General features: G+C 48.4%; 1 protein-coding gene across 2 annotated transcripts; it reads right to left on the reverse strand.

Annotated features, from left to right (window-relative positions):
* Window positions 1-3252: 3252 nt before the first annotated feature.
* On the reverse strand, window positions 3253-11587 carry AP3M2 (adaptor related protein complex 3 subunit mu 2; the record flags this gene model as incomplete). Of its 2 annotated transcripts, none has more annotated exons than XM_084273948.1 (8): window positions 3253-3362; window positions 3777-3921; window positions 4902-5109; window positions 5963-6096; window positions 6841-6926; window positions 7463-7600; window positions 8272-8281; window positions 11315-11587. In XM_084273948.1, the coding sequence occupies 8 exons, from the start codon at window positions 11585-11587 to the stop codon at window positions 3262-3264; spliced, it is 1095 nt and encodes a 364-aa protein (XP_084130074.1). In that variant the 3' UTR covers window positions 3253-3261. The 2 variants fall into 2 exon arrangements, with proteins under 2 accessions (XP_084130074.1, XP_084130073.1); XM_084273947.1 differs by having other exon boundaries at window positions 8110-8281.
* Window positions 11588-12031: the final 444 nt, after the last annotated feature.

Consider the following 12031-nt stretch of genomic DNA (forward strand, 5'->3'; position numbering starts at 1 on the left):
GGAAGGGAACATTCTTAAACCACTCTCCTTATATTACAGGTTATGGGAATCTACCACTCCTTTCCCCTCCACAGCCCCAAGCTTTATCCTTGCATCAAATCATGAGTACAATTAAAAACAAGCTTAGGTGCAAGAGAGTAACCCAAGAGAGAACACCATGGATCCCACCAGCTACTATGTTGTTTTGGGAACTGGTGTGGACTGAAGGCAAAGGGGACAGATTTAATCTCCTGAAAACTTCATCTCCCTCCTTATTTGGCTGGAGATTTGCAGGACATTCCAGTCAGGCTTAAGCTCTGTCCTCACACCATTTTACTTTGAAGCTGCTTTCAGGTCAACTCCAACAGAACAAGCCAAGCTGCAGGCATGATTTCCTTATCAATGTCCTCCTTGCTTTTCCAGCTCGGAATGGATTTATTAGCCAAGTCTGAGTTCAAATGATGAGCAAATCCAGGGTGACACGCTTGTTAGGACATCCTATTCTGCCCCTGGTAGGAACTAATTATTGAAATCAATAAGGAGTAGGTAAGAATCTTATCACCAGCCTTATCAGCCACAGAATCAACACACTGCCTTTTGCATCTCCAGGGCAGAACAAAGGACAAGTGTGGTGGTTGCAGCTTCAGGTGCCTGCTCGCTTTACATCCACAAGTAAAGATCAAGTCTAATGTCACAAGGCCACATTTTGCCTTTCCCAGGACAGGAATAACTGAGTCACCATGATCTAGATCAGTAACCAAGCATTACTTACTTGCATTGCAGTTGCCATGTGACGCTAAGTAGGATCTAGGGCTGTCCTAAGAGTTAAGCCTCTTACAGATTCTCTCTAAACCCAGAGAGTTTTGGTGTGAGTAGCATTTTATGAAAGGAAAAAATTAATTCAGGCTACAGAAGGAGTTTAGTACCACCTAGAAAACCAGTCTGTTGTATTTGGGGAATTCAAGACATTGTAACTCCAACTGTTCAGTCTCACAGGTTTGAGGAGCTCTCTACTGATCTACTGGCACAGGCTCTAGTGTAATAGAGAAGCTCGTGTAACAGTAAGTACAGAAGAGTTGGCAAGGACACCCATGACTTCCTCAAATGGGTTTTGTTGATGGCAACTTTACAAATGGTCCATGTCTTTCTAGCTACCAGCTTAGAAACTGACCCCAAAGGGATCTTCTCTGATGTCCTCAGAGAAATGGTGGTGTAAGACCAGGTAGCTTCAGCAATGAGTCCCATGCTCCAGCAAGTGGAAGGGGAAACACCCCCCTGACCCCTAAGATCTTTATTAAAAAAGTGTCACACTTCAGAGGTGTTTTCTGTGTGATTTTTTTTGTTGTTGTTGTGTTTTTATATAAGCATTAACCTTGAGCAAAAGAAAAAAATCCTCATTTTCAAGTGCTACTGTGCCTCACTATCCTGGCATTCAAAAGCCAGCCAAGTATCTGCAGCCTGTGAAACACTCATAATCCTGCCAACGAGTACCACAGGTAAGTGCCCTTAGGAATGCAACTTCTGTTCCACAATTTGGTCTATTAAATACATTATTTAAGCTCAGTGTGATCTAAGAGCCCCACTGAAGTGGAACTGAACCATTCCTGACTGAGCGCCGACAAGCCCAGTTGTGTAAAGACATTTATCTCCCTACAGCACTCACCATCCACAAATCCAACTGGTGTAATTTACCTTCCTCCTCAAATACCAACTGTATTTCTTGGGAAAAAACCCCCCACACAAACCACTCTGCAATGACATGGGTGACATGTAAAACTGAATTTTATTGATGACCTTGCTGGAGGTTGTATTTGCACTGAACATGCTCAGCAGTAAGGCCACCTGCTATGACATTCATTGTCATCCACTGCAAGTATCCACCCCATACAAACCAGAATGGATGTTACCTTTCATTTAAAGTCACCTTGATCCTCTTCTCAAGCATGAACTGTACATGCTGGCCTCCACAGCCACCTGACAGATGCTGTAGTGGCATGTACAGCAGCTTAGGAACAACTTCTGCTACCACAGAGAAAGCACACGGGCATCTAGTGGCCAAAGAGCACATTACACACACCACAGAACAGTGCAGGCGCCTCTCAGTTGGTGTTTATGCTGTACAGAGAGATGCAGCACAGACTGGAATGGGCAGATGCAGCACCAGCTCCTGCAGAAGAGATGGTCCCAGTGGAAAATCCAGTGTAGACTTGAATCCACCTGCACAGCAGCTAATTGGTACAGGAACTGGAAGGAGGTAGGATAGCCAGAAACACTACAAAGGTATCAAGACACAACTATCTCAAAGACATCCGTGAGCAGGAGAACAGCAGTATCACCTTCATTTGTAATAGGCAGGCAAAGACAAAATGAAGTTGCAACAAGTTACTGGGACAGGGATCATCCTTGTGTAGCCACAGCTGCCATTCCCAGGGCACTCGGGCTCTACAAAAATTCTCCTGTCTCTCTGTCTCTTCCCTCACTCCCCAAATAAGCCAGGAGAATCCCTACCTTCAAATACTGACAAACTTAAGAAGAGAAGCAGAATAACACTCAGATGCCACCACCCATCAGTAACTAGTGCTACAGTCAGCCCTTCATAGGGTACCATACTGAGATTTGGATGGGTCTCCTGTCCATTCTCAGAGGTTCAAGACACTTGATGACCACGATGGCTTTTGAAATAACTATGAAAAAAGCATCCACTTCTTCCCTTCCTCCTTCTGTGGCACCATCCCAAATAACCTCAGGCTTCCTAACTTCCCATCCTGGGTAGGACAATTTACCTTCCCACTTCTTCCAGCCCCTGGAAGCTTATACAGGTTTCCACACTAACACCCAGCGATGGGCAAGGGCAGGTGCTGGACCATCACACTGGAGCTGAAGTTTGTGGAAATTCAACTTTGGATCATCTACACAGGGATAAAAGCCAACCAAAATATAAGGAAGAGCAGTTAGAAAAGGCAATAAACCCCTAGAATTTCCTTTAAGACAGCAAAATGAAGGTGATAGAAGCTTCAGTGACTGACTCACTAATCCCAAGGGACCCTAAACACCTCTCCCACCTGCCACTGCTCCAAACACTTCAGGCTCAGCTAGGGATGAGATGGTTTCAGGTCAACCTTACTTATCCCTGCTCCCCAGCACCCTAAACCCTGTCTCTCCTGCTCGTGCTACTTACAGGCAAGGGAGTAACCCTAAAACAGATGGATGGAGTAAGAGGCTGCATCCAACAGCCAGGAACAGGAGAAACAGGAAAGTGCTCTTCCTTGCTATCAGGATCCTCTAAGTTCGGACTTGGAACTTGCCAGCCTTAGTCATGTATTTTATCCCCTTGAAGGGCTTGTACTTCTCTCCATACATGTCCAAGCGATTCACCTTCAGTCCTAAAGGCAAACAAACACAGGGTAAGACTGACTGTGGCCACAAACAAAGCAGAGAGTCCATCCAGAGGAAACAGAAGATCACACTAAAGGTGCAGAAAGCACAGGAAAAGATTTAGTGAGCAGAGCAGTGCAAAGCTGACAACTGCTAACTGTCAAAATCATTCCTTACAAGCACATCCCTACCCTGGAATGCTTTATAGGTCTGTGAGCACCACATGCAAGGAGACAGGCTGTTTCACAGAGCAGCAGAGAGAACAAATCCACATGACTGCAGCCAAAGCTTGCTCTTGGATTTACTTGAAGAACACGTTTCAGACTGAGTGTAATTCAGAAGGGCTGCACAGCTACTTCAGCTCCATGCTCCATGTGAGCACAGCAGAGAGCATTCAGCATCTTTACCTGCCAGTCACTCACCAGATATAGCCAGCTGCTGAATTTTAAACTGCAGGTTAATGGTGGGGTTTTCATCTGGCTTTGATGTCCCAGATTGCAGACTCACACTTCCCTTCAGGCTTGGCAGCTTCTGGGGGTTTATTTTCCCCACATCCCATGTCAGCAACTTTAGGGAACAGAAAATGCAGCAGTGAAACAGAAATGCTGTAACACCCTCTAAAGTAGAGTCCCCTTCCAATGACAGATTTTAATGTTTCTTTATGGAAAAGATCTTTGTCTCAGTATCTTCCCTTTCAGATTGGATAGACACAGTACAGGAACAGCTGCCTCAGCAATTGCTCTCCCTCTCTTTCTGTGAAGTTCCCCAAAGCCTACCCCAAATGGTATTTGCACTACTTGTGCTACAGGCCCTGTTTCCTATGAGCAACAGTGACAAAAATAAGGCTGAATTGCCTCCTTTGCAAGAGGCTGAAGCAGTGTTGCTCACATGCAACTGTCCAGAAAAGTTTCATAGAATCATAGAATGGTCTGGGTTGGAAGGGACCCCAAGGATCACAGAGCTCCAACCCTCCCTGCCACAGGCAGGGACACCAACCTCCAGCCCTGGAGCTACACAAGGCTGCCCAGGGCCCCTTCCAACCTGGCCTTGAACACCCCCAGGGATGGGGCACCCACCCCCTCTCTGGGCAGCCTGTTCCAGCCCCTCACCACTCTCTCTGTAAAAAACTTCCCCCTAATACCCAATCTAAACCTTCCTTCCTTTAGCTTTAATCTATCCCCCTCATCCTGCCATTGTCTAGCCTTTTAAAAAGTTGAATCCCCTCCTGTTTCTCTGCTCCCTTCAGGGACTGGAAGGCTGCAATGAGGTCCCCCCACAGCCTTCTCTTTTTCAGGCTGAACCAGCCCAGCTCCCTCAGCCTCTCTCCATAGGGGAGCTGCTCCAGCCCTCTGATCATCTTTGTGGCTCCTCTGACCCCTCTCCAACAGTTCTACATCTCTGAGGTTTCTCTCACCCCATGAAGAGCTGCTGCCTTCAGAAGGGCAACGTTCAAGGAAATACCAACATCAGAACCAACAGCTCAACCTCATTTCCTGAAATGTAAAAAAAGATTAAAACCAAATAGTATCTGATTTCTTCCCTCTCACCTTTGTAACTGGATCAAAGATATGTGTTCCCTGGGAGGGTGTGAGGGTCATATTTAAGACACTTTTTGGCATCTGGCTAGTGACCATCACTCCCTCTATTGTCTTGCCCATAGTCTGCTTCGGTCCCACTGTGATCTCAAAGCGTCCCAGCGAGCTGCTGTCACGGAAGCTGATGTTGTGTTTAACGTAGACAGGAATCGCCACCAGACTGGAACAGAAACATCAACAGAAAGGCTGTGTGTCAATCTCTCACCTCCTTCTTTGCTTCTCCTGATGCAGTCCTTGCCTTCTACACTGAAAACGTTCTCTCTTTAAAGAGAACCAAATCCAACGCTCATTTGTTTGATCCAAGAGGAAAGTCAGATCCCTGTTCTCAGGTCTTAATTGCACATATTTTTAATCAAGCCTGACCATATCTTAGTTTTCCACCTCTCTACAGGACAGGTAACTACTTCCAATGAAAAAACAGACTTGGGTAAAGGATGAGGAATATTTTTCCATGTCACAACCAAGCTGACAAGTTGTTCCAGGCAGCGCAGCAGCACTTGCACATCACATTTGTGTTTCCCACTCCTTTTCACCTACTTGAGACTAGTCTGAGAAAGCCTGCCAAAATGCTTTAGCATCTGTAACCCCAATTTGTACTCAGTAAGCTGCTTTCCAGAAAGGAGCAGAGTGGACAAGAACTTGTAGTTTTATTAAAGTCAAAACCTCAACAAGATTACTACGTTAGATTGTTTTATTCTAAAAGGTTTGTTTATAAACAAATTGAATCAACAACTTGATTACTCCACCCTGCCAAATTCTTTCCCCCTCTAGTTGGTTCATCTGCTCTTAGTCTTTGAAAAATGCTGGCTGACCAACAAGAAATGAGAGAATCACTGCTCCAAAGGGAAAGCACGTGGTTTAAAGTGCAAGCACAAGTTGATATGCACCTCTCCTTCACTTGGCACAACACGCCACCTGATCCTTAAAAGCAATTCCTTTTCTTCCCCCCTCCCCACCCCCAGCCATGAAGATCCAAATTCTGTAACTCAACAGGATTACATCCCATCACCTACTTCTGGGCACTGACATGGTAGGAAAGCAAGCGGAAGTTTCCATCAGGTGGGATGAAGGAGAGGATTCTCTCTGACTCCCAGCGCTTAAAGCGCACACACGGGTGGAAGCTGACGTCGTCCAGCAACCGAGGGTTCTGAAAGGAGAGGGTCACAAGCTTAGGGAAGGCAGTGCTGCTTAAAATCACCTCTTCTTCTCACTCTTCTATCCCTGAAGGGCCTGCCATTCAACACATTCTGCCCACATTCTGATGTATCAAGCTGTTTGATGTCTCTACATCTCAGGACTGACCTTTTCTCCCTAGGGGCAAGCGATAGGGCGAGAGGAATTGGTGTCAAGTTATGCCAGGGAGGTTTAGGGTGGATGTTAGGAATGGGCTGCCCAGGGAAGTGGTGGAGTCTCCCTCCCTGGAGGTATTTAAAACACAGTGGTGCTGAGGGATGTGGTTTAGTGGTGGATGGCAGGTTAGGATGATGGTTGGACTTGATGATCTAAAGGGTCCCTTCCAACCAAGGCAATTCTATGCTCCATGCAATAGCAACACTCTATCAACTCCATCCTACTATTCATGTCAAATAATCACACTGATGCACACTCATGAAAAAGATGGCCTTTTAGGGTATCTGCCTCCAGCACCACTGTATTTCAGAAGCTTAGTCACAGCACACACTGACAGTACTTTTAACAGCAGATCTGAAAATAAAACCTTTAGGCTCAAAGTTGCTGAAGTTCCCTACGAGTTCCCACTGTCAGTTCTTTCGCTTTTGTTTGGCATAACCAACTCCTGATCTACTGGAATCCATCAGTGGGAGACTGAGATCCTCACAGCAGGGCTGGGAAACTCAGAATACTAAAGTAAAGATACATCCTTCAGCTTTACCATAAAGGAGAGAGTAAGGTCTGGCATCCCAGTCAGCTTGACACAGGCATCAACCACCCCCTGGATTTCAGCAGTAATTGTGGAACCTGCAAGAAGAAGGTAACCCCAGGAGGTTATGAGAACCTGATCAAAATAACATCCCAATGAGGAAAAACTATCAGTGGGGAAGGAAGGAAGGAAACTTCTTGTCTTTATGAAATGTCATGGCTCATCAGGTTACCCACTCAACATTTTTCTCATTCCCAACAACTCCTAGAGAAGATGCATGAAAACAAGAACAACTAACACCAGCAATGTCCATTTTAATGGACACCAGGAATAGGTCCCAACTCCAACAAGATTAAGATGCACTGAAACTGAGAGCACTACGCCCAAATTTCACTCACCCTTGGTTTTCCCAGTATGGAATTACTTATAAGACATCACAAACAAGGGCTGGTGTAAAACTTTTGTACATTTCTCAAATTTGGGACTGAATAACACCTGCAAGTTGGCAACATTCCAGAGTAGGAATAGAGGTCCCCACACTCAGGTGAGGGAGCTCCTCTTTGAAGACCTAGATCTCTCTTCAGGCATCATCAGGACAAGTTAAGTTCGTCTTAACCAGAGGCAGCTTCCATACCTGATTTGTCAATGATTGCATCTATCTCCTCAACCACATCAAAATACGCCTCATTGTTGGTATATTTGACACCAGTACGTCTCCAAGGCACCACTGAGAGCTGTCCAGTTGGCAGCTGGTCACCCACATTAGTGCTTCCTGGAAAAGAAAGGACAACAACCATGAAAGTCAGACAATGCTCCAGAAGAAGCCTTTGGCATCGCATAACTTCACTGTAATTAATCCCCAAGACTCTCTATCTCTTTGTCAGAGGATAATTAACTCTTCCAGAATCTAGATTACTGTTTGTATTCTACAATCCACACCTCTTACATCCAGCTCTAAGACATTGGGCATAGGGAAATGCAACTAGTAAACAAAACAAGAAGCCACCCCAACAAAAAACCCCACAGCAAACTAACATCATGCCCATAACTGGGAATATAATTGGGTTTGGCTTAATTAATAATAATAATAATGAGAAAAAGACAACAGTGCAACTGATGCTAGAACTGGAAGGAACCTCAACACCATGTACTCACAGGGGACTCCCTAAATACACCCACGTTGGGGTCAACATGAATTTTATTCACCCATGTCCTAAGTTCCTTAGGAAGGAAAATTGCCCCGTGGCTTCCCCAGTTTATCTACCTTTTGTTACCCTGTACCTGTGATAGTGTTGACAACTGTTCTCAGGATGGTGGGAGGTTTGATCAGTTCCTTCAGAATATTGGACTCTGTTGCCAAGGGAAAGCCATTGTCCAGCATCTCCTCCAGCACCTCATAAACCACCACAACGTTGTCCTTGATCATCACCTCTGAGCAGACACCAAAATAATCCTGAGCAAAAGAAATAATTACTCAACAATACCTGGAATAGAGTCTCAGTTATCATTCAGCTCAGCCTCCTCCCACACAGAAACAAACCAAACCTCTTCTGGGAGGAGGTGGAACAACACTGAAACTCCATCTGTGAGTATGAGCATGTCAGACAGTAACCACTCCAGTAGATGTGCCCAGCTCTGGGCATACCTCTGCCACTGCCCCATTCCTGCCCATATAACAGGATTCACAGGGATTTTTTTTTAATTAGCACTTGAAAGTGGCTCACTTGCAACCAATTATGCAACAAGGGTAGTAAGAAAAACATCCTGCAGCCACTACTGACTTGGATTCAGTGATGCCTTTCATTAGAGCCCAGTATTGTCTCTCTTCCTCAGCTGCCCTAGTCTTTACCTCTCAACAGATGAATTGTGCAGCACTGCTGTGTGAGGAGTTCAGCCTCTCCTTCTCAAAGCTTTTCACTTCTTTGTGTTGTAACACTCTCACACAACAGGCAGTAATACTGGTGTTAACTTCAATTCTCTTTGGGTTGGTTTTCAGGATTTATTTTGATGTGGGATGTAAGGGGAAGCCCAGCTTCAAACTGCATGTTCTGCCTAAATCCATGTTTGTTTTACAACAGAACATTTCTGAATCCTCCTTTTGCATAATTTAAACATAAAGCAGAGCCTCAGAACGTGAATCAGCTTAGACAGACCAGCTTATTCCCCAGCTTGATCACTCTTTCTTCAGCTCCTACTCCAAAACACTAATCAGTGAGGTTAAAGTTTGCAGTAAAAACCACACCAAGTCAAATTTTAAATCTGCACCACAATGTAGGTATAGAAAAGTAAGTGGAGGTCGTTCAAGATACAGCAGATGTTATAGGAAGCAGCCCCAGTACTTCAGCAATTTTTAAAAGCAAACATTTAATTTATTCATGGGACTTTATGCAACATCCTGCAGGCTGAGGGAGCGTCCACACCCAAAACCAAACTGGTGCTTCTGGTTACTTACAGCAATTCAAGGCATCAGGCATTCTGCACAGAACACGAGGACACATACACTGTGATGACAGAGGATTCCTTGTGCCACACTACAAACACTCTCTTTCAGGCACAGCACACTTTATCATGTGGCCAAGCCAGTGAAGAGACACTCACACCTCATCCCCTTGTAACAAACCAAGACCTAAGCAGCTGACACAGTGGACTTCTGGCTTGAAGAGCTGATCCACCCCCTGAACTCAAGGAAACACAAGTCAGGCCACGCCAATGTTCTGATTGGCACTTGGAAGCAAAAGCTCACATGATACTTTTGGCCAAGCACCCACATTGCCTGTATCCTGGGAGGATGCTGGTCACAAGGCATGTCAGATGCAGGCTGCACAGCCCTGGGGCTGGCAGGCAGCAGACACGTCTTGACTATTTCTCTAAACAGTCCCATCAGCTATAGCACAGGGGGAATGTGGCTGCTCTGGGGCAATTCCAGTAACTCACTTCTTTAGGAAGCAAACACACTTCCCAGAAACATCACTAGATGTAAGCACATAGGTAGGTTGTCACTGATTGAGTACAGAACACAGCTATCAATGGCAAGAACTCCTTTCTGAGAACAAGGCTTGGTCTTAGTTCACAGCTCCTAGAAGAGACAAGCCTGCAAAACAGAACTGGAAATATTGATTGCTGAAAGGTTCTTCTTGCAAGTGTAGGCTGGTCTTGAACCCATCACCATCCTAGCCAGCACAATCCTCACCACAAGCACTCAAGACCCACTCTAGGCCCTCACAGCTGCAGGCTGACAATTAAGGGGCAGGAAAAAGAGGAAACTGCTTGCTGGTAACATGAAGGGCTCCTGTTTCTCCTCCTGACCACACAACCCCAACCCGTTCCCCTTTACTTATGGCAGTGATGTGGAGCTCTTCCCCTTCTAACCACCTCAGCAGACACCAGCCAATCCTTCGGCTGAAGCAGAGAGACCCTCTGCCCTCACCCCACAGAATCACAGAATGATGACAGTTGGAAGGGACCTCAAGAGATAGAATCACAGGATCACTAAGTTGGAAAAGACCTGTGAGATCATCAAGTCCAACCATTGCCCATCCTCTACTAACCCACATCCCTGAGCACCTCATCTACCTGTCCGTTAAATCCACCCAGGGGTGGTGACTCAGCCCCCTCCCTGGGCAGCCTGTGCCAGTGCCCCAGAGCCCTTCCAGGGAAGAACTTTTCCCCAGTGTCTGATCTGACCCTGCCCTGGGGCAGCTTGAGCGCATTCCCCTCATCCTGTCACTTGTCCCTTGGGCAAAGAGACCAACCCCCACCTCTCTGCACCCTCCTGGCAGGTCAGTGGAGGTGATAAGGTCTCCCCTCAGCCTCCTCTTAGAATCATAGACTGGTCTGGGTTGGAAGGGACCCCAAGGGTCACAGAGCTCCAACCCCCTGCCACAGGCAGGGACACCAACCTCCAGCCTGGAGCTACACAAGGCTGCCCAGGGCCCCAGCCAACCTGGCCTTGAACACCCCCCAGGGACGGGGAATCCACTACCTCTCTGGGCAGCCCCTTCCAGCCCCTCACCACTCTCTCTGGAAAAAACTTCCCCCTGATATCTAATCTAAACCTCCCCTCCTTTAGCTTTAGTCCGTTCCCCCTTGTCCTGCCATTATCTGCTCTTCTCCAGGCTGAACACCCCCAGCCCCCTCAGCCACCCCTCGGAAGGTTTGCTGCTCTCCAGCCCCTTCCCCAGCCTGGCTGCCCTTCTCTGGACACCCTCCAGGGCCTCCATGTCTTTCTTGGAGCGAGGGGCCCAGAGCTGAACCCAGCACTCGAGGTGCAGCCTCCCCAGTGCCGAGTGCGGGGGCACAATCCCTGCCCTGGCCCTGCGGCCACGCTGGGGCTGACACAAGCCCAGATGCCGTTGGGCTTCCCGGCCCCACCGGGCACGCTGCCGGCTCAGGGTCAGTCCGACCATCCCGCCCCAGCCCCGGGGTCAGGTCAGGCAGGGCCGCATCCCGGCGGGTTCAGGCGTCTCCAGAGCCTCCCGCTGGGTACCTGGAAGGTGTCGACGACGCGGTGGAGGAACTCGATGACGAAGAGCGGCGGCACCTCGCTCTGGATGACGGCCACGAAGAAGATCTTGTGGCGGTAGACGCTGAGGAGGTAGTGGTGCGGCGTGGGGATCACCGGCGGCACGTTCTCCGCCTCAGAGGCCCGCTCCTGCGCCTCGAAGAAGTAGTCGCAGACCGAGCGGCTGACGACGCTCTTCCAGTGCTTCTCCAGGAAGATGTCGCCCGAAGCGTTGATGAGGAACAGGCTGTGGATCATGACGGCGGAGCAAAGGCCTCCCCCTTCCCTTCCTTTCCCTCTCTCCGCCCGTCTCCCCGGCCCCAGCTGCCGCAGGCCCCGAGCCCCAGCGATTGGCAGCGCGAAAAACTTCCCCCTTAATCCCACGGGCTGGGTGATGCGCTGACAGCCGCTCCTGATAGGCCGAGGAGAGGCTGGGCGGATGACGGCGCGAAAAAAAGCCCCCAAGCGCTCGGCTCCCATTGGTGCAGCGGCCCGCCCGGGCTGGGACAAGGCGGGGGACGCGCCCCGCGGTGACCAATCGGCTGAGGCGGCCAGCGGGGGAGTCCCGCCCCCCCCCCCCGAACCCGCTCACAGGCAGCTCGCCGCGGCCAGGCAGGGGGCGCCGCGGGGTACGGCCGGGCCGGTGCTGCGGCCGCCGCCGGGCCCGGGACACCCGCTCACCACCCGGCTGCGCGGGAGGTG

Source organism: Gallinula chloropus (genome assembly GCF_964237585.1).
Source record: "Gallinula chloropus genome assembly, chromosome: 21".
Taxonomy (NCBI): domain Eukaryota; kingdom Metazoa; phylum Chordata; class Aves; order Gruiformes; family Rallidae; genus Gallinula; species Gallinula chloropus.